This window comes from Rana temporaria, chromosome 3 (assembly GCF_905171775.1).
Source record: "Rana temporaria chromosome 3, aRanTem1.1, whole genome shotgun sequence".
Classification (NCBI taxonomy): domain Eukaryota; kingdom Metazoa; phylum Chordata; class Amphibia; order Anura; family Ranidae; genus Rana; species Rana temporaria.
Window position 1 is genome coordinate 79,019,492 of NC_053491.1, and position 23,657 is coordinate 79,043,148.

General features: G+C 43.9%; 1 protein-coding gene across 8 annotated transcripts in view; it reads left to right on the forward strand.

Moving 5' to 3' along the window:
- The window catches only part of TJP1 (tight junction protein 1), a 539,980-nt gene that overhangs the window by 306,347 nt on the left and 209,976 nt on the right, over positions 1-23,657 (forward strand). For 2 of the 8 annotated variants that reach the window (XM_040342807.1, XM_040342805.1), the window contains exon 1: positions 16,458-16,706. The exons of the other annotated variants lie outside the window; for them this stretch is intronic. Coding sequence is in view for 1 of the 2 variants with exons in the window: in XM_040342805.1 (XP_040198739.1) it covers positions 16,704-16,706 (3 nt within the window). In the remaining variant the exon portion in view is untranslated. Of the gene's footprint in view, positions 1-16,457; positions 16,707-23,657 lie in introns of those variants that run through there. 8 annotated transcript variants of the gene reach the window in all.

Consider the following 23,657-nt stretch of genomic DNA (forward strand, 5'->3'; position numbering starts at 1 on the left):
AGTCTCTGAGGAAGGGTCTGAAGAGGAGTCAAGAGTGGGAGGGCCTCCAGGATGGGGGTCACGGGAGAAGTCAGACATGAGGAGACAGTAGGATAAAACCAGAGCAGCCAAGCTGGAGCCATCTGACTGAGCCATGCATATTGCACCTGAGAGGAGGTCAGTGATAGCGCCGCCAGGCCAGTCTAAGGGGCGGGTGGTTGCTGATGTAAGGGGGGAGTGAATACAAAAATATTAGTGACCCCCCCTTACCTTAGTGTATTTACTCTACGGAAGGTGGTCTCTGGTCACCAGAGTGCCCCACACATCAGAGTTCCTGGTGTTCCCCTTTACATCAGAGTCTGCAGGATTCCCCCCTTACAGTGCAAGGATCCTGATGTAAGTGGGAACTCTGATGTAAAGAGAAAGCAGTGAACTCTGATATAAGGTAGTCTCTGGTCACATCAGAGTTCCCCCTTACATCATGATCTGCAGCGTTCCCCTTTACATAAGAGTTCCCTTTCACTGTAAGGGGGAATCCTGCAGACTCTGATGTAAGAGGAAATTCTGAGAAGGCTGGGTTATAGTAACCTAACCTTCACGTCAATGAAGAAATTTGTAAAACTGTAATTTTAGGTACTTTTTTTGCAGTGCCAGTAAAAAAACGTGGTTCTGCCAGTAAATTTCATGATTTTTGTCAGTAAATTCTCGTGCACGATTGTGTAGACAGGGCCCCAGTGCACTGTATTGCCCGGGGGCCTATAATGCTCTTAAGATGCCACTGCGTAATAGAGCACAATAAATGACTAAACGAATAAATAAATAGCAATATCCAGCTCTCGTGAGCGTGTACAATTGCGTAGTGCTAAGTGCAACTACTGTGCCAACAAACAAAATTTAAATAAATAAATGAATAACAATATCAAAATCTCTCAAGCATGTGGATAAATAAATATCAATGTCCAGCTTTCTTGAGCATATAAAATGTGCGTGGTGCTATGTGCAACTATTTAGTCAGCAAACAGATATAAATAAATATAAATATAAAGTGCAAAGTCATAACATATGTGCAAAAAATATATGTATCAAAGTTCATGAGCATTCATAATATAACACATCCCAAATGGCGTGAAAAAACCCAACTTCAGCCCTGGTTCACACTGGGTACGATTTGGAACGATTTGAGATGCGATTTGACATGTCAAATCGCATCTCAAATCGGCGGCAATTGTCGGCAATGGCACTGTCCTAATCAGTGCGACGCCGCATCTGCGATTTCAAAAAGTAGTTCCTGTACTACTTTTTGCGATTTCGGGCCGCGATTTACATGAAATTGCGGCCGAAATCGCGGCAAAATCGAGGTAAAATCGCGCATTTTACCGCGATTTTGAATTTGCAGCAGTGTGAACCTAGGCTCACAGTTAGAGTCCAATAAGGGGATAATTATGGTGATTGATCCTGGTGTTATGTCTCATGCATATAGGGTGCAGCTATCTCTTCCACCCGACAGAAATAAGTGCTACCATCACCAACTGCTGAAATGCACACTCACCAGACCCCAGCTGGTAATATGCCAAAAACATATTCCGTTTTAATCGATGGGTATGTCCTCCTTTTTTCTCTCACAAGATTTTCCTTAATGCCTTGGTATAATCATGGGGCTCATCATGGTGTAGTACATAAAAAAGGTTTTATTTATTTAAAATTATAAAATCAGACTACTCACAAGGGAGGTGCTTTAAAACCAGCACCTGGTGTCTTTGGCAGTATCGGGCTTGGACAGCCGCTCACCAGCTTGTCTTTGGGGTGCGTGCCCGGCTCCTGCTACACTGTGGTCCCACAGGTCAAACTGCACTCCCTCTATGCGTTGTCCATCAATGCAGCCTCATTAGTGCCTATCAATGCAGCATTACTGTTCCCATCTAAGCAGCATCACTGTGCCTATTTGGAGCCACACTGTGCCCATATAAGCAGCATCACTGTGCCAATCTAAGCAGCCTCACTCTGCCCATCTAAGCAGCCTCACTATGCCCATCAATGCAGCCTTACTGTGCCCATCTGCAGCCTCGTCAGGGCCCATCAATGCAGCCTCATCGTGCCCATCTAAGCAGCATCACTGTGCCCATTTGATGGCTGAGTTTTATCCAGGGCTGGTTTTTATTCCAAATCCGGGCTAGCTGGCAGTGCAGTAGTGTAAACTAGCCCTTAGGCCTCGTACACACGACAGAGTTTCTCGGCAAAAAACGTCAAGAAACTTGCTGGGAGATATTTTTTTGCAGAGGAAACGGGCCGTGTGTACATTTTCGTTGAGGAAACTGTCGAGAAACTCGACGAGCCAAAAAGAAAGCAAGTTCTCTATTTCCTCGACGGTAATGGAGAAAATTGGCTTGCCGAGTTTCTCGACGGCTTCACAAGGAACTCGACGAGCAAAACGATGCGTTTCGCCCGTCGAGTTTCTCGGTCGTGTGTACGAGGCCATAGTGAATCAACCCCATAGAGTTTAGTGAGGGAAAAAAAAAGGTGATCAAATATTGATGTGGCCCACACCAATGTCTACAGGTCCTAAGCTGAGCATGTAAAGCTGGTGTTTTATTGCAGCCAATGCATTCCTTCTTTGTGTCCATTCTTTGCATTCTTCGGACAGTTTAGGAATGTTTATTGAATGAAGCCCCACACTATTAGCATCCTAAAGCCTTTCAAAAAATACTTTAGTATTGTTTGGAATTAGGTAGGTGCAACCCTTGGGAAATCTGCTGCAGCCCTTTGCGTTCTTTTTTTTATTTATTTTATTTTATTTTTTTTAACTTTTTTAACATTTGGTCCTGTTTTATTCAAGCATGACATCTCCACTCTAAGAAAAGTTCTGGCTCCAGAATAAATGTACCAGCTTGAACCAACATTGAAGTCCCCCTGCAGGGGAGAGCTATTGATACTGAGACCAAATTTGCTTCACAGGCAGACCTTTCATTGATAGCCATGGGAGAGGAGAGCTTTACTCTGTCACTTATCTTATACCATTGGACCTTCCGTAACTTTCCAGAGTGACTCAGGTAATGTGAAACCTGAACATGCTCACCGAAAGCATTGCAGGGATTTGTTTGAAAATAACTGCAAGTGCCAAAAAATGCTTTTGACACGTGCATGCTTAGTATCGCTTGTGGCCCCACCTTGTTGGCTTTGTTCATGTATATTATTTTTTGTATATCTTGTGTATGGATATCCTACAAAGTAATGCTAAGGTTTATAATTAAGAGTGTCAGTTATAACAAGAGGCTGGAAAGGGTCAATGCCAACAAGAGAGAACCAATAGAAATTACTTTTTCTGACTGCATATATTCAATTTTTTAGTATTTGCTATTCTTTAACTATAGGTAATATGAGCTCATTTCTGCCTTCCTTTTATACCCTCTAAATACGTTATTTATTTACTCTTTTTTATTGTAGATATTAACCACTTGAGAGCCGCGCTATAGACGAAAGACGTCCACATCGCGGCTCTCAACTGCCAGGTGGACGTCCTTTTATGTGCATTCCCCGCGTGCACCGCTGGGGGGTGCGCAGCGGGGAAACACTGTGCCCGGCGCATAGCTGAGATGCCGATGCGCGTGCCTGGCGGCCGCGATGTCCGCCAGGTACCCGCAATCGGCGGTGACAGCAGGGACGTGGAGCTCTGTGTGTAAACACAGAGCTCCATGTCCTGTTAGGGAGGGAGGAGACCGATGCTGTGTCTCTTTTACATAGGGACACAGCATCGGTCACCTCCCCCAGTCAGTCCCCCTCCACACACAGTTAGAATACACCCAGGGAATACATTTAACCCCTTCCTCGCCCCCTAGTGTTAACCATTTCCCTGCCAGTCACATTTAAACAGTAATTAGTGCATTTTATTGCACCGATCGCTGTATAAATGTGAATGGTCCCAAAATTGTGTCAAAAGTGTCTGATATGTCCGCCGCAATATCGCAGGCCTGACAAAAAAAAATCGCAGATCGCCACTATTACTAGTAAAAAATAAAAAATAAATCATAAATCTATCCCCTATTTTGTAGGCGCTATAACTTTTGCGCAAACCAATCAATATATGCTTATTGCGATTTTTTTTAACAAAAATATGTAGAAGAATACGTATCAGCCTAAACTGAGGAAAAATATATTTTTTTTCAAAAAAAATTGGTATATTATTATAACAAAAAGTAAAAAATATTGTGTTTTTTTTCAAAATTTTCTGTCATTTTTTGTTTATAGCGCAAAAAAAAAAATCGCAGAGATGTTGATCACCACCATACCACCAAAAGAAAGCTCTATTTTTGGGAAAAAAATGATAAAAATATGATTTGGGTACAGTGTTGTATGACCGTGCAATTGTCATTCAAAATGCGTCAGCGCTGAAAGCTGAAAATTGGTCTGGGCAGGAAGGGGGTTTAAGTGCCCAGTAATGAAGTGGTTAAGAATTGGCATCTGCAGTATATGAGAAACACTTTTTTAAACCTGTTGTGTGCTGGCCCTGTGTTCTGTTCTCTATAGAAGTTAGTGGGGTTGATTTACTATAGACAATAAGGCTGTTCACATTTTAAGGGAAACAGCGCTTTTTAAGAGAATTATCCCCAGAGATTAGTGAATGAGGTGCTAATAAGTTTCATTCAGGCAGGCTCAGAAGAACTGTGAATGGCTGTTACTTTTCTTGATCATGTCATAGTTGTCCAAGGTAGACTTGGGTGCTGACACAACATTGTGGTCATTGACCACCATTGATCTTAAAGTGGAACTAAAGGTCAAAAATAAAGTAAATACATGCAAAAAAAATTCTGCTAAAAAACAAAAAAACTTCTTCCACTTCACAAAAGGGATATGACGGCGTATCTGCAGATACGCCGTCGTATCCCTGTTTCTATCTATGCGACTGATTCATAGAATCAGTTACGCATAGATATCCCTAAGATCCGACAGGTGTAATAGTTTTACACTGTCGGATCTTAGGATGCCGGAACCGCGGCCGCCGCTGGGGGGAGTTCGCGTCGTAAACCAGCGTCAGGTATGCAAATTAGCAGTTACGGCGATCCACAAAACTTTTTCCCGTCGTTACCTCGCCGCAAGTGTTAGTTTGCCGTCGCAAAGATAGGGCACCTTTTACAAAGTGGAAAATTACTACACCATGTAAAAGTATACCTGTCTTTCCCGCGTCGCTTTTGAATTTTTTTACATTTTTTTTTCTCCCAGCGCAAGTCTTTTTTTCACGTCGCGTTTCACAAAACGTCGGCGCGTCATAATTTCGCGCAAAGCACGTCAGGAAATTTGCATCGGGAGCATGCGCAGTACGTCCGGCGCAGGAGCGCTCCTAATTTAAATGGTACCCGCCCCATTTGAATTGGCCCGCCTTGCGCCGGACGGATTTAGGATACACCGCCGCAAATTTCCAGGTAAGTGCTTTGTGGATCGGGCACTTAGACAGAAAATTTGCGGCGGTGTAACTTAAATCGGTTACGTTACGCTGCGCCCGGGCTACGTGAATCTGGCCCAGTATCACCAGTGGCTGCCCAATGGCAGACCTGAAAGACGCAGGACCCAGGCAGAAGATTAGCAGAAAATGTCAGCAACAGTGACTGAGAAATGAGAGGGAACACATATATTGCATTGCTGAAGGGGGGCACACTAGAACGTAAGTGTGCATAATGTGCAACTATGTGGTGCGTACTTGCACATTATAGCAGGAGCCCATCCAAGCACCCCAAGATAAACCTGTAGCTATCCTGGCATCAATAACATGCAACTTGCACTGAAAAGCAGACACTTCCAGGTTACCGAGGGTAGGTTTCTTGGAACCATAAAACTGGGGCACCTTGATTTGCTAAAGACCCATACACACGATTGGACTTTCCGACAACATGTGTTTTATTGGACAATTGTATGCCCCATCGGACAATTGTTACTGGAATTTTCACGAACAAATGTTGGCTGTGCATGCTCTCAAACTTTGACAACAAATGTGTTTCGTCGGATCATCCGATCGTGTGTACTTAAGTCCATCGGACTAAAATCCAAAGTACAAACACGCATGCTCAGAACCAATGCTAAACATCAGACAACAATAGCAGAAGTTACCCAATGGGCGGCGGTAAAGAGCTGAAAAACGACGTGATTTGGTGAATGTTGGCTGAAAATGTTCTGTCGTGTGTATGCAGAACAAGTTCACAGCCAACGCCCTTCGGACCTAAATCCACGGAAAAGTCAGATGGAAGTCCGATCGTGTGTATGAGTCATTAGGCTCCATGCACACTGAAGCTGATAAACTGCAGTTTATTGGCGTTTTGGCTTTTTTTTTTTAAAGCCCATAAACTGAACTCTATGTTAGCCTATGTGCCCATGCACACCTGAGCTTTGGAGTTTATTGGCTTTTTTCTGAACGCCCGAAATTTGAGTTCAAAGTGCCGTTTTTCGACTGGAAAAAACGCAACAAAAACGCAAAACGCCTAAAAACGCTCAAAAACTGCCAAAACCGCTTAAAAACTCTGGCGCCAGTGTTTTTTTGCGTTTTTTTATCCATAAAAAAAGTTTTAAAAAAAGCTACACTCAAAAACGCTGATTAAAGCTATTGCAAAAACGTTAAAAAGGCTCCCTGCAAAGCTACTGGCGTTTTTTTTTATAGCTTTTATCGGCTTTAGTGTGCATGGAGCCTAATAGTGACTTGCTGTACTTCATTATTGGTTAGTGCGGCTGCCCATCACAGTGCTAGGCATACTGTAGGCGTGAGCAAAAGGTGTGCCAGGTGTGCCCAGGCACACCTTATACAGCATAGAATCACCCTATACAGCACAGATTCCCTCTGCCTTGGCTCCCCCTCCCTCCCCCATGGGCTGCAACTGTGGGCACACACAGGGGGATGTTTTAGGATGAGTGGGGGGAGGGGACAGTAAATATGTAATTTACCGACCCCTTCCCGAGTGAACATAGTGAGTGATTGATAGTGTGGGTTTGAGCTTTGGGGTGCACACCCTAATGCAATAGGCTGCGCACACCTATGGTGCTAGGCCATTAGAAAAATGCATAAGAGTGGGCACCCTTTAAAGCAGTGTGCCCTTCGCATTTTAGAAAGGCTTGATATTTATGGATCCAGAAATGCTTTATAGAAAATGGTGTTTAGGCACTCAGAGGTCTTCAGTGAAAGTAGCATTTTAAAAACTTCCAATATAGAAACAGACATGAACAATTAGGGGTATCTGTTTTAAGAAGTCATCTCACTTACATATGAACACTCCTTCCATTTTCTGAAACAAATGCTGACTTATATTTAGAGATCCAACTGTCTCTGCTGTTAGAAAGTGATGGTTGATGGTTCCTGGAAATACACTTATATTACTTGGCTTAGCTGCTTGTCTGCATCAGAGGAACATGTTATTAAATAGTTCCCTTTTCCATTTCAATGACAGTCACTCAAACCAGTTAACAGAAAAATGATTAAGAAATAAATAATCAGTGACATTTAATTCTTAGAAATGAGATGTTCCAAGGAAGTGAACAAAATGCAGCTCAGCATTTATTCATGGTCCTAACCGATCATCCACCTAGTGTAATAAAAACTATAAAAAACGAGAAATATATATATATATATATATATATATATATATATATATATATATATATATAACTGCACATTAAGGTTTAATCCCAAAAGCCGATATTGCTTTATGAACCAATCAAGTATATAAAGCTTATTAATATGAAACAATGCCAAATATCTTTCAGCTCCATTGGTGAAATGAGGGGTATAAGTTCTTCTGGAACACACACATTGCAGTGTCACCTCAAGTTGACCTAGAAGTCAAGAATTTTAACCACTCAAGCCCCAGACCAATTGGCTGGCCTAAGACCAGAGCACTTTTTGCGATTCGGCACTGAGTCACTTTAACTGACAATTGCGCGGTCGTGCGACGTGGCTCCCAAACAAAATTGACGTCCTTTTTTTCCCACAAATAGAGCTTTCTTTTGGTGGTATTTGATCCTCTCTGCGGTTTTTATTTTTTGCGCTATAAACAAAAATAGAGCGACAATTTTGAAAAAAAAGCACAATTTTTTACTTTTTGCTGTAATAAATATCTCCCAAAAATATATAAAAAATACTTTTTTTCCTCAGTTTAGGGCGATACTATTTTTTCACATATTTTTGGTAAAAAAAAAAAAAATCGCAATAAGCGTTTATTGATTGGTTTGCACAAAAGTTATAGTCTCTACAAAATAGGGGATAGTTTTATGGCATTTTTATTAATATTTTTTTTACTAGTAATGGCGGCGATCAGCGATTTTTATCGTGACTGCAAAATTATGGCAGACACATCGGACACTTTTGACACCATTTTGGGATCATTGTCATTGATACAGCAAACAGTAAAATGCACTGATTACTGTAAAAAATGACACTGGCAGTGAAGGGGTTAACCAGTAGGGGGCGCTGAAGGGGTTAAGTGTGTCCTAGGGAGTGCTTCTAACTGTAGGGGGGGTGGGCTGTGTGTGACATGACACTGATCACCGCTCCCGATTACAGGGAGCTGTGATCAGTGTCCTGTCATTAGGAAGAATGGGGAAATGCTTGTTTACATCAGCATTTCCCTGTTCTTCCTCTCCATGAGACGTTCGCGGGTATCCCTGTGGACATCGAGTCTGCGGGACCTACGGTCACACTCAAAGAGCTTGTGGCGGGCGCACGCCCACAATGCTGCGTCTTAAAGGGCAACCTATATATACATTAATATGCAATTGTCAGTTAAATCGACGCAGTGCCGAATCGCAAAAAGGGGCAAGGTCCTTAACCTGCATAATGGTCCGCGTCTTATGTGGTTAAACAGGTGTCTACAGATATCACAGGATATTTTTCTGAATCAACCTTTAATTATTATTATGATTATACAGGATTTATATAGCGCCAACAGTTTGCACAGCGCTTTACAACATGAGGGCAGACATTACAGTTACAATACAATTTAATACAGGAGGAATCAGAGGTTACAATCAGGGCCGTCTTAATAACATCAAGGGCTCCTGGGCAAAGTAATACACTGGGGCCCCTACCAGCCTACCCCAATTCGCACCTCTACTCTGAAGAATTATAGTATGAATAGTTGATAGAATTAAAAATATATTGATTAGAAATTGAAATAAAATCTATTTTAAACAATGAGAACACATGCCACAAATCAAAGACAAATCAACACAAAGGATACAGTACAGAGGGAGGCAGAAAGGCACAGTACAGGGTAGGTCAGGAGGGCACAGTACTGGTTCCGGGGCGCTGCCCAGGACACGCCATCCTGGGACAGCTTAGTAAAAAAGCCTGACTGTCCCAGCAAATCCGGGACAGTTGTCAAGTATGATGTAATGCAAGATTATAATGGAGCCCCCGTGCACCTTGGGCCCCTGGGCAGTGCCCAGGGGTGCCCATGCATTAAGATGGCCCTGCTTACAATCTAAAAGGGAGGGTCAAGTGATACAAAAGGTAATAACTGTGGGGGGATGAGCTGATGCCGAAAAAAAAGTACAGCTGTTAGGTGGGGGCAGGATAGGCCTCTCTGAAAGAAGGGCTTTCAGTGATTGCCTAAAAGTGGACAGAGTAGGACAGGGGTAGGCAACCTCTGCACTCCAGCTGTGATGAAACTACAAATCCCATCATGCCCCTGCCTCTAGGAGCCATGCCTGTGATAATCAGGGTCTTGCAATGTCTCATGGGACTTGGCAGATTGGGGTAGGAAGTTCATAAGATGGGAAAGGCTTGGGAGACATCATGGAGGTGAGGGTGGGAGGAGGTGACAAGGGAACTAGAGAGCCGGAGGTCTTAGGAGGAATGAGGAGAATAATTTGGTTGGTATTTTGAGACTGGGTTAGTGATGTGGCGACATTTTATTTGGTCTTGAAAGTGTTCTTCGCTTGCATAGTTACATGTGTGGAAGACCAGTGGTGTAAAAATGATGGTAATAATAATATAGAGCTAGTTTTTCAAATGTTTATTTAGTTAAAGTGGAACTTTAAATTGGCAAAACCTTTTCATTTTACATAGAGTAAAGAAGGGTTATAACTCCTGTTGGTTTATTTTTTGCCATTTGTGCCCTGTTGTGGAGATTTCCCTTCACTTCCTGTCCCATAGCCAAAACAGGAAGTGAGAAAAAAAACATGTAAATTAAGGGAATCCCTTTGGGCAGTGGTCATCAACCCTGTCCTCAGGGCCCACTAACTGGCCAGGTTTTATGTATTACCTTGGGGAGATGCAGACTAGAATACTGCAATCACTGAGCAGCAAATGATATCACGTGTGATGTATTTCAGTTATCTTGCAAACCTGGCCTGTTAGGCCCCGTACACACGACCGGATCTGTCCGCTGGGATTTATCCGCGGATCAGTTCCAGCGGACAGATCCGGTCGTGTGTAGGCCCGAGCGGACATTTTCCAGCGGATAAAAATCCAGCCGACGGATTTCCAGCGGATAAAAATTTCTTAGCATGCTAAGAAATCTATCTGCTGGAATCCTGTCCTTCGGACTTATCCGGTCGTCTGTACAGACTCACCGGATAAGTCCGCCCGATCCCCATCCCTCGCATGCGTCGAAGTGATTCGACGCATGCGTGGAAGTATTTACCTTCCAGGGTCGCGCACGTCGCCGTGTCATCGTCGCGGCGACGGCACGGCCACGTCACCACGGATGTTTTCCGCGGGGATTTTGATCTGATGGTGTGTACAGCCATCAGATCAAAATCCGCCAGCGGACATATCCGATGGAAACGGTCCGGCGGACCGTTTTCATCGGATATCCACTCGTCTGTACAAGGCCTTAGTGGGCCCAAAGGACAGGGTTGATCACCACTGCCTTCGGGGACCCCAAGGCGATCAGACCAAGTGCCCCCTTTGGAAGATTTCTCTTCTCTTACTTTTCTGGCAACAACCCAAAATTTTCGATTTTCTTTTACTTTCACTTTTAATGATAAACAGGAGAAATAAAGAGGGTGAATCTCCCAAATGGGGGCACAGATAGCAATGAAAGCCAGTCAGGGGTTCTTTTTCCTCTCCACTCTATCTAAAATGTTATACTTTAAGTCATGGGTGCTCAACCTGTGGCCCTCCAGCTGTTGCCGAACTACAAATCCCAGGAGGCATTGCAAGCCTGACAGTTACTAACATGACTACCAAAGGCAGAGGCATGATTTGACTTGTAGTTCTGCAACAGCTGAAGGGCCACATGTTTGGATAATTGAAGTGAATTCAGCTTTGCCCTCCTTTACATTCACTACTCCTTTAGTAAATCAGCCACAATGTGTCTTTAATGTGTTTAGATATAAATAATCCTTTATGGAGCGCTCTTTATATTCAGGTTCATGAGTCCACTCAGTTCAGTGTATGATATACCCATCGGTGATGCAAATAACTGTCTCTTCTGGGCATCACTATTTCTGTCTGTAACCCAAAGCTTCCGTGTATCTTTGTAAACTATGGTCATGCATATTTATTAGTGTTTCAGGGTAGGAAGGACTTTCAGTTGATGGTCTGTCTGTGAATGACGCACTAACTGATAATGTCCATGGCTGCCTTAAGATCCCATTCTCCCCTATATGCTTTATGGTTTTCATGCATTTTTAACACATGCCAACCATATTATGAATATTAGAAATATTTTCAGAAAAAAAATTGAGAATTCTGCAGTTTGATGGTTTTTAGAGATTGAAAAAAAATGCATTTAAAAATAATCATCCTAAATGTTACATGGCAGTCTCAGTTTAACTCCCTCTAGTCTAGGCAGAGTGGTATAGTAAAATGTAACCATCCACATCTTTATGGACCTTGTTTTGTGCACTGGTCCAAATCATTTGCCGGAGGGAGGATTATGGTGTGGGGTTGTTCCTCAGGGGTTGGGCTTGGCTCCTTAGTTCCAGTGAAGAGAACTCTTAAGACATCAGCATACCAAGATATTTTGGACAATTTTACGTTCCCAACTTTGTGGAAACAGTTTGGGGAGGGCCCCTTCCTGTTCCAACATGACTGCGCACCAGTGCAAAAAACAAGGAACATAAAGACATGGATGAGCGAGGTTTGGGGTGGAGGAACTTGAATGGCCTGCACAGAGTCCTGACCTAAACCCGATAGAAAACCTTTGGGATGAATTAGAGCGGAGCCTGTGAGTCAGTCCTTCTTGTGCTTCAGTGCCCTTCAGTGCCCTTCAGTGCCTGACCTCCCAAATGTGCTTCTGGAAAAATGGTCAAACATTCCCATAGGCACATTCCTAAACCTTGTGGACGGCCTTCCCAGGAGAGTTGAAGCTGTTATAGCTGCAAAGGGTGGGCCAACTCAATATTGAACCTAACGGACTAAGACAAGGATGTCATTAAAGGGGTTGTAAAGGTGTATATATATATATATATATATTTTTTTAATAACAAACATGTCATACTTACCTCCACTGTGCAGTTCGTTTTGCACAAAGTGGCCCCGATCCTGGTCTTCTGGGGTCCCTCGGCAGCTGTCTCGGCTCCCCCCCACAAGAGCTAACCCCCTTCTTGGGAAGCACTCTTCTATAGCCGCCGATTGTATCATTCAGCCCCGCCCCCAGCGCGCCACGTCATTGATTTGATTGACAGCAGCGGGAGCCAATGGATGCGCTGCTAACAATCTCCAATAACGAGCCGCCTCAAGCTGGGGGAAAGTATTGCGGGAACGAGCCCACGGAGCTTCGTGGCTTAAAGCGGAGCTCCACCCTTAAGTGGAACTCATGCTGATCGGAACCCTCCCCCCCTCCGGTGTCACATTTCACACCTTTCAGGGGGGAGGGGGGTGCAGATACCTGTCTAAACACAGGTATTTGCACCCACTTCCGGCCACAACAGTCTCGGGCAGACTGCTGGCATTACGTCACTTCCAGCCGCCCCCCCCCCCCCCCCGTTGTGTGCTGGGAACACTCGGCTCCCAGTACACAGCGGGAGCCAATCGGCAGGCGCAGCGTGACTCGCGCATGGGCCGTAGGGAACCGGGCAGTGAAGCCGGAGCGCTTCACTTCCTGGTTCCCTCACAGTGAATGGCGGGGGGGCAGCAGAGCGACGAGCGATCGCTCGTCCTCTGCTGCGGACGGCGCTGGACTCCAGGACAGGACAGGTAAGTGTGCGGATATTAAAAGTCAGCAGCTGCAGTATTTGTAGCTGCTGACTTTTAATATTTTTTTTTTTTATGGCACATCCGCTTTAAGTAAGTAAAAAAGTAAAAAGAATGCATTAAGGTGAAAAAACACAAAGCTTTACAACCACTTTAAAGTTCATCTGCTTGTAAAGGCAGGTGTCTCAATACTTTTGGTAATATAGTGTGTGTATGTATATATATGTTATAATATACAGTCAATTTAATATATATATATATATATATATATATATATATATATATATATATATATATATATATATATATATATATATATATATATATATATATAAAATTGTAATACATAATCTGTAGAATAACAGTTCTCAATCCCGCTCAATCACATGACGTTTGCTAAGAATGCTTGGAAGTTGATTGAGGTCGTATTTAGAGTTTTCATCCTCAAGTGTCGGACTCCTTAGCCGATGACTGTAAAGTGATGAAGACATGACTGCAGTTCTTGTAATGATCTACGTTTCTATTATAAATGACCCCGTAGTCACTCGGTTTCCAGCCTTGGCCTTTTTTTTACCTCTAGTTATCTGGAAATTAATACTAAATTCTGACAATTGCAAAATATTATGATATCAGTGTGAATAATTTCCTATTTTCTAAAATCAGCGCTTGTGAAGAGGCGTGATTCCCCGCAGGGTGACAAGGCTCCTGATGTGATAGTAAAGCTCCATATTGGTTGCTGTTTGTGAGCCTGGTTTAAACCAGCAGGGGGAGGGGTGAGATTGGCATGGGACCTCTGCTCTTTACCTCCTCCTGACATGAGATTCAGAGGGACGGGAAGGGAGGGGACCATCCTGCTGGGAAGAAACAGCAAAGGAATTTGGGTTAATGAAACTATTTTTAAAGTCCTTCGCACTAAACCTGCCGCAATCCACACATTTCACCTACAAAATGTTCCATGCTTATCATTTTGGTCTGTTTTTATTTTATTTGTATTTATATTTTTTAAATGCTTTATGTATTTAGTAAATTTATTCATATTTTTATTTTTACAAGTAATGTTTTTTTTTTTTTATCTTATTCGCTGCAACGTTGATATCATTAACACAAGCAGTTATTAGTTATTGTAGAAAGAGTTAATGGGGTTGTAAAGGTAAATGTTTTTTCACCTTAATGCATCCTATGCATTAAGGTGAAAAAACATCCGACAGTAACGTACGTTTTACTTACCTGACCCCTCGAAAGTCCTGCGCTCGTCCCCGTCATCCTCTTTGGTTCCCAGCCTGGCCGTTGATTGGCTGCACTGGATGGATTGAAAGCAGTGCAGCCATTGGCTAGCGCTGCCGTCAATCACATCCAATGACGCGGCGGGCTGAGTGATACAGTCGACGGCTATGGCCACCGCTGTATCACGGGAGCACACCCGAGCTTTCTACCATGCAAGCTCGCTCGCATGAAGGTGGAAAGCTCTTGCGGAGGGGGAGCCATGACAGCCGTCGATTGATCCCAGAAGACGTGGATCGGGGCCACTGTGTGCAAAACGAGCCACACAGTGGAGGTAGGTATAACATGTTTGTTATTTTTTTTTTTTATTTAACTTTAGTGTCGCTTTAAAGCGAAAGTAAAGTCTGCTATAAAAATGTAGTTTTAAAGTGGTTGTAAACCCTAAAAAACAAAAAAAACTACAAGACAAAGGCATAATGTGCCGATCACTTTGGTACATGTAGACACAGGGGGTATCTCCTAAACCGTGCAAGTTTAGGAGATATCCTGGGTAGCTTCAGGTAAGCCTTAATATAGGCTTACCTGTAGCATAAAGTGTGTTGGAAGGGTTTACAACCACTTTAAGGCCCCCCAGGTGGGTTATACCATAATGTGCTAGTATGCACAGCATATTAATTATATAATGGTAGACATACCTGTAATATGGTGTCCTTCAGCGCAGTGATGGGACTGATCTGGCGCTCCCATCTTCGCCCGGTCTTCCTTCCGGGTCCCGTGCCTTCCGCTATTTGATAAGCCACGATGATGCCACGCCACGGATCGGGGCTAAGGTTGCCATCTCTTCTTCAAGCCAAACCCGAACAATTTAGCAGCATAGGGCTAACCACAGCATGATCTGAATAATTTGTCTGGGTTTTAGGCAGACTGAAACCCGGACACATGATTCAAAACCTGGTCTGTCTGGGTTAATCACAGTAGGCAGCACAGTGGTGTAGTGAGTAGCACTTTCGCCTAGCAGCAAAAGGGTCGCTGGTTCGAATCCCGACCACGACACCATCTGCCTGGAGTTTGCATGTTCTCCCTGTGCCTGCGTGGCTTTCCTCCGGGCACTCCGGTTTCCTCCCACACTCCAAAGACATGCTGGTAGGTAAATTGGATCTTGTCCAAATTGGCCCAGTATATATATGTATATCTGTGTGTATGACTGTGTGTCCCAAGCGTGTCACGATCCTACGGGGTAAAATGACCGCACCAGCCAAGTAGACACTGGCTGGAATAAGCGCCCAGAGGCGATTCAGTTTGCATGAGTAACGCTATACAAGTCATTCATTCATTCATTCAGAAGCCAGCCGAACACGAGCAGCCTGCTGCTCTAGGCTCACCTAGGCCTATAAAAAGGGGGAGGTGTTATCCCATAGGGAGACCAAGAAATAGCATCCCAAGGGACAACTGAGGGGCTACCAAGGCAGTGACCGTCAATATTATAGATATAAATAGTTTAATTAAATATTAGAAAATTTACAAATATATAAACATGATAAGATATCAAAGGATATTACCATTTGGGCTAAAAAGCTCTGTTTGCAAACCTACTAGCAGTGGCCGGCCAGTACTGCACTAGTGAACCTAGTTCATGCAAAGTGCAACAGAAAAACACATAAAAGGCACAGACAATAGACAGACATGAAGGACAAAATAAATCACCTAGGCCCCCCGCCGGGTGGACCAAGATGGCCGCCGCTCCGGGAGCTAGGCTGAAGCCGTGGCCTTTCCTATGGCCAAGGCAGCAGCGGAGCTCCGCGGATCAAGTGGTGCACCGATCCGCATATGGTGACCCGTTTGGATCACGGATCATTTACGATCCGTTGCACCACTAGTACCGATCAAAAGAATTTTGATCGATCAAAAAAATTAACGATTAATCGAGGAATTAATCTTTAATTTCCACAGCCCTAATATATAAAATCATTGGAAAAATAGTTGGAAAAAGATTCACTATGGAAGTTTTGGATAATAACAAGCAGTGACATTTTACTACAAGACTTATGCTTGGGCGGATACTGGTACAGGCTGAGTGACTTGAAATACAGGTGTGTGTGTGTATGTGTGTGTGTGTGTGGGTGGACTATAACCTGCTTCTCCTTGGCTGTGTGTAACCATTAACCTGCCTGAGGGTAGGGGTGGTGCATGGAAAAGGAACAGGTTAATGATCTGATCTAGTAAGATTGAGATCATCTGTGAAGATTTCATAGTTCTCAGGCTTTCTCATCGAAGGATTTTCTAAAGTGCATGGTGGAAGCTGGTTCGTAGCGTTCTCCCGTTGATTGTTACTGGATATTGGTGTTGCGGCGAAGAGTGAAACTATGCAGTTTCGATGTGAGGCTACATAATGGTATGTATGCCTAGTAGAGTGATAAGAGTGAACACTCCTTGATTCCTGCCCTGCTTGCTTTGCATAGCTCGGACGCAGTACACACTGTCACTTGCTGCAAGGATAGCAGTTGGCAGCGTTTCTTAAATCGAAAAGATAGTTAAGAAATTGGGAATCGTAGTCTTAACCACTTATAAAGTGGATTTTCCAGGTTATTAATGTATAGCATATATGTTTTACATTTTTAGAGGAAAGTTGTGATGACTTTTCAATGATTTTATTTCTTTATCTAATGGTGGCGGAGGATATATTTGCTGCACACGTATAAGATACCCTTAAAAGAACAGATCCCTGAGAAGAATGTGAAAAATGTATGCAGAGGCAATGGTTAATGTCATCGGCATGCAGGGATTCAAATATAGACTTGTGATAAGGACTTTGGCGCCTGATAAATTCCTTTGAAAACCGCATTCATCGTTTGCTCGGGGTAATAAAGCTTTAGTAGCATTGTAAATTTTCACAGTAAAAGTGTTTTTGTTCAAAAACTATATAGTGATTTGTTACAGAAAACAGTTATACAATTTTCGAAGGTTCCATGCACACTGGGCTTAAAGCGGGGTTCCAACCACAATTCGCATTTTTTAAATGTATGTCCTTTCATCCTGCGTTTTTATAATATAAATCCGGTCACTTACTATTTTACAATCTGCCGCCGCTCCGCATAGTTATTAAAAAAAGATGTCCACGCCGTTGTCATTTTGCTTGTGGGCATTGTGAAGCCCACAAGCACTTAGGGCCAGATTCACAAAAGGGATACGACGGCGTATCTCCTGATACGCCGTCGTATCTCTGTTTCTATCTATGCGACTGATTCATAGAATCAGTTACGCATAGATATCCATAAGATCCGAATTGTTTTACACTGTCGGATCTTAGGATGCAGTAACGCGCCCGCCGCTGGGGGGAGTTCGCGTGGTAAACCAGCGTCGGGTATGCAAATTAGGAGTTACGGCGATCCACGACGGATTTTCGCATTCGCTACGTCGCCGCTAGTCTAGTTTCCCGTCGCAAAGCTAGTCGTCGTTTTGGGTGCCCTAACTTTAGTCAGCAATCGTATTGCTGTCTAAAGTATGGCTGTCAATCCCGCATCGAAATTTAAAATTTAACGTCGTTTGCGTAACACGTCCGGGAATACGGAAGTACGCTACGTACGTCGTCGTTCGGAAAAATGACGTCACGGCGCGCAAAGCACGACGGGAATTGCGAAACGGAGCATGCGCAGTAGGTCTGGCGCGGGAGCGCGCCTAATTTAAATGGCACACGCCCATTTGAATTAGCCCGCCTTGCGCCGTAGGCTGCCAGCGTAGTTTTCATCGCAAGTGCTTTGTGAATCAGGCACTTGCGATGAAAACTTGCGGCGGTGTAACGTATCTATGATACGTTACGCCGCCGCTCCCCTACGTGAATCTGGCCCTAACTTCCTGGAAGTCTTGGATAGGAAGTTATAATGGGGTAGCGCACTGCATCCTGGGAAATGATGACACACATTTCCCAGGAGCATTAGAGGGAGATGATGTCAGGATCCTAGGTGATTACAAAGGCAGATTTTGTGGGACTGCATAGCAACAGGCATTTCCAGATGAGTAAAAAAACATATTTTTTTCTTTTTTAGGTCTAATGAGCACAATAATGAAAAACAATTGTTGGGATGGAAACTCCACTTTAAGAAAATGTCTGTTCTCTCTGGAGTAAAACACTTTCATATAGAGCATTTTTTGTACAAAGTTTAGGAGAGTTTTACGTTTTTTTCTGCCAGTGAGCTCCATTTAGAAACGCAAATGAGTTTTTTTTTCTGCCTCTTAACGTTGATCTCAAAATATGCCTCTTAACGTCCTAATTTGCATGAACACATAGGATAACATTGAGTTGCTTCCAGGGCCGTCTTAATAGCATCATGGGCCCCTGGGCAAAGAAATGCTCTGGGGCCCCTTCAACAATGACAGTGCAGGTAAACAGGCATCAAGTAGGTAGGAGACAGATTGCCTCCCCTGTGTATCTATCACTCTCAGTGCCATCATGGGGCCCCCAATTTCGGGGCAGCGTGGGATCAAGGACCAGCTGCTTTGGGGGAAAGTGCAGAGGGCCCCCCATGCAGCTGGGCCCCTGCGCAGTGCCCAGGTGTGCCCTTTCATTAAGACAGCCCTGGTTGCTTCTACAGGCAGAACACAAAACTCCTTGTAGAAGCAGCACTTTGCCAGTGTGCATGGAGCCTTAAGGGGAAAAACTATCTTGGACAGTTTGTGTTGATACTTTGGAACCAGCGAGATTCTCCTCTTATTCTTCATCTCTGTGATCGATGGGGGCAACACACTTTTCTGAGATAATTCTCTCTACAGACATGACCTATGAATAGGTCCAAAATTTTTCTAATTAGGAAGATGCAAAAAAAATATGCACTTATGTAATGTTATTAACTTCTCTAGTAAAATCTAGTAATAGTATAGTATTTAGTAAAGTATAGTTACATAGCATAGTGCCCAGTAATATAGTAATTACCGTATTTTTCGCCGTATAAGACGCACCGGAATATAAGACGCACCCAATTTTAAAGGAGGAAAACCTAGAAAAAAAAGATTCTGAACCAAATACTGCAGTAAAATATTTTATTATTTTATTTTATACTGTATAACGTTAACAGCAGTTGAAGGACAATTTTATAATGTTTTCATTCCAACCCCAACAATTCCTCTTCTTCGCTGCTGTCAGAAATGAGGATTGGAGGGCAGTCAGGTGTAAATGGACAGATAGTTTTTTTACACCAACCTGTCATCAGCATTATAACACACAGGCACACTATCATGGCTGGCACTGTTACAGTGTGTTACATGACATGGCTGTCGGGTGCTGACCTTGCTAACTTATGACCAAGCTACAAAATCAGAACCCAACAGCCATGCCAAGTAACACACTGTGAGAGAGAACCTACTATCTGCTGCCTGTGTGTTATACAGGAATATAGGAATGTACAGTGCACTTTTTTTTTTAATTACAGTATATTAGCCCACACCTGGCAGTAGGCACAAATTCTTACCTCTCTGCCTTCTGGACCCTGTCAGATGCCTGCCGCTGCCTTGCCTGCCTCACACTCTCAGGAGCCAACTACAGATCACTCCGCCAGGGAAGGAGAATAAGCAACGGCTCATCGAATCGGGCGCGGGATGCAGTGCGCATGCGCCCGAAATAGAGAAAAAAGTCCCTTCACTCCCACATCAGGGAGAAGGGCCCCGGAAGGTCTTAGCAGCAACACACCCCCCCCTAAGCTAGTAGGAGCGGCTGAGGGGGGGTGTGTATTACAGGAAGCCGTGCTGTGCTGTGGTGTCTATGAGGCCGTCTAAGCAAGGATCACGTCTGCCCGGGGGAGACATGAGCAGGCACAGCCCGCACACATGGAGTTAAAGGTAAGCTCAGCAGCACGTAGTTAGACTGGGAGGGGGGGGGGGACAAGGCGCGCTATAGGGAGAGGGAAGCCCGCAGTACATGCCAGGCAGTTTTAACACAGGAAAAAATGTCTCTTTGTCGTATAAGACGCACCAACTTTTCCCCCCCAGTTTTGGAGAAGAAAAAGTGCGTCTTATACGGCGAAAAATACGGTATATTATATTTATATAGTATGTTTAAGAATAGATGGCAAGGCCATAAACTTAAAGGAATGAAAGGTATGCCTAACATCTGTGAACATAAGCAGTTATAAAATAAAAATGGCCTTAGGGGAATAAGATGACAAAGTTTACTATCAGGACCAGGCCCGGACTGGGACAAAAAATAAGCCTGGGCATTTTAGACTGAGCAGCCTGGGGGTTAATGATGGGATGTGGGGTTCCAGCGCCTTGTACCTCCTGGACCCCTTTACATTACACAGCCCCCCACAGTTTGTTACACAGACACCCCCCTAACAGTTCTGGACCCCCTGCATGTTACACTGGGGGGAGACGTGACATGCAGGCCGCCGCGGCCCACCGGGCATTTTCCCGGTATGCCCTATGGTCAGTCCGGGCCTGATCAGGACCCATACTGACATAATCTTTTAATAACTGTGTGTTATTTTGGGTTTGCTTATACATTGGCATTCTAGTTTATATGCTTTTTGCCGAGTGTAAAATATTTGAATGTGAAACTTTTGCTAAGGGGACTTAGACCTATTAAATGATGGGTTACTGTGAATATGATACACAGAAGTAGACCGGTGGTGGTCAACCTACTAGATATAGCGGGCAACAACTGCTGCCCTTGACATCCCCTGGGAGCTGCACATAATAATTAGCACTTGTAATCAGGGGTGGATTGACAACTCATGGGGCCCCCGGGCAATAGAAGATTATGGGGCCCCCGGGCTTATAGATGGGCACCACGCTAGGAGGCAGTGCAGAGGCAGGGCAGCTAAAATCTCAGGCATTTCACATCAAAAGCATGTCGGTTTCGGACATATCAGGGACAGATGTAAAAAAAAACACAGATTTTTACATACTGTCCCTGGTTTTATTGAACCTGGCAACCCTGATGGGGCCCTCGGGCAGTGCCCGAGAGTCCCAATGGTCAGTCCGCCCCTGCTTGTAATGCTACATGAGATTGTCGCAGACTGTGAATATAATGCTGGAGATGGTGACAGATTATAAACATACTGCATGTGGCAATGGAGTCTGGAGATATGTTGCAGAAGACCTTAAAGCGGGGGTTCACCCTAAAAAAAAAATGCTCTTTGTCTACCATGCCTTCGAGCATTCTAGCGTCAGCTACAGTATGCCTTTATTTTATTTTTTTAGCTGTACTCACAGTTTAATCCATTAGTTAAGTTTCAGACTCCCGCGGGGAGTAGGCATTCCTATGAAGAGGGGAACATGATTGACGGCCGGCTATGGCGCGTCACGCTTCCCGAAAATAGCCGAAATAGAACTTGGCTCTTCACGGCGCCTGCGCCGTCAGCTCCTAGTCTGTGCGCAGGCGCCGTATAGCGCCGTGAAGAGCCGAGTCCTACTCCGGCTATTTTCGGGAAGCGTGACGCGCCATAGCCGGCCGTCAATCATGTTCCCCTCTTCATAGGAACGCCTACTCCCCGCGTGCGTCTGAAACAAAACTAATGGATTAAACTGTGAGTACAGCGCAAAAAATAAAATAAAGGCATACTGTAGCTGACGCTAGTATGCTGGATGGCATGGTATAAAGTTGTTTTTTAGGGTGAACCTCCGCTTTAAGCCTCCTACACACAATCCAACTTTATGGCCATAATTGTTTAACAGAGGTGTTGTGTCGGATAATCTGACCGTGTGTGTGCTCCATCAGACAATTATTGGCTGAATTAACGACAACAAAAGTTGGCTGTTCATGCTCACCAATTGTTGATCCTATCGTGTGTACGCAAGTCCGTTCAACTAAAATCCAAAGTACAAACACGCATGCTCAGAACCAATGTTAAACATCAGCCAACAATAGCAGAAGTTCCCCAAAGGGTGGCGGTAAAGAGCTGAAAAACCACGTGGTTTGGTGAATGTTGGCTGAAAATGTTGTGCCATGTGTATGCAGAATAAGTTCATGGCCAACACCCTTCGGACCTAAATCCACGGAAAAGTTGGTTGGAAGTCCGATCGTGTGTACAAGGCTTTAGAGATTGAAGATTGGTAGAAATCTTTGGTATTACAGCCCCTTTTAAATAAATGCTCACATTGTCTAAAGCTGGGGCCCTGAGGAAACACATAAAGTACCAAAGGGCCCATGGCTGCAGGTTGGACACCAGATAACTGTGTGTAGAGAGCTTCCTTGGAGGAAAGCAATTCTAAAACTTGTAAATGGATACAATGGGGAATATAGGCCCAAACTCCAACAAAAACTTTTGTTTTCTCAATAAAGAGGAGGGTTTGAATCTCATTCAGAGAGATTTTTCTTTACTTCCTATCTCAGTGATGGGGCTCAGAGAAACAGGAATTGAGGAGAATTTTCCCTAAAGGAGCAAAAACAGCTTATTGTAGTAGAATGGGGAAGGTTCGAAAATGTGTGAAGTTGTTAGCAAAAAAAAGCACTTTTTTTACAGAAGTTTTAACCCTTTTCAGCTCTAGTCATTACTAAATATAATGTTTTGGCGGGAGATGAGCTCCAATTCAATAAAGCATGATAGGTCAAATTGGGTGATCACACAATATGAGATATTGAAGCAAAAAATGTAAGACTTTGGGGGTTGATTTACTATAAATGGAGAGCACAAAAACTGGTACAACCAAACCAATTGGCTTCCAGGTTTTTTGTCAAAGCTCAAAGCGGGGGTTCACCCAAAAAAAATTTTTTGAACATTACATTCAGCCCAGTTGTCAGAATGACATTTTTTTTTTTATTTCATTGCCGTACATACCGTATTTTCACCGCAGCTTCCGGGTATGTAATCTGCGGGACTGGGCATTCCTAATTGATTGACATCCTTCCAACTGGCGCATACAGCGCGTCACGAGTTGCCGAAAGAAGCCGAACGTCGGTGCGCAAGGCGCCGTATAGAGCCGACTCACAGTCTGGCTTCTTTCGGCAACTCGTGACGCGCTGTATGCGCCGGTCGGAAGGATGTCAATCAATTAGGAACGCCCAGTCCCGCAGATTACATACCCGGAAGCGGCGGTGAAAATACGGTATGTATGGCAATGAAATTAAAAAAAAAACAGCCTAATGTCATTCTGACAACTCGGCTGAATGTAATTTTAAAAAAAATTTTGGGGTGAACCCCCGCTTTAAAGTGGATGTAAACACGATTCATGAAATTTGAGCTGGGCACATATATCTGCAGTGTTTTGTTATCTCTCTTCGTTCCTCTGTTATCAGCCTGATAACTCCTGACAAATTCTCAGACTTTTTAGTCAAAAGCAGCCTGAATCTTTTGTCTGGGGAGGTGCTAAAATAGATTAGCAGAGAGCAGGTCCTATTACAAAACACCTCTGA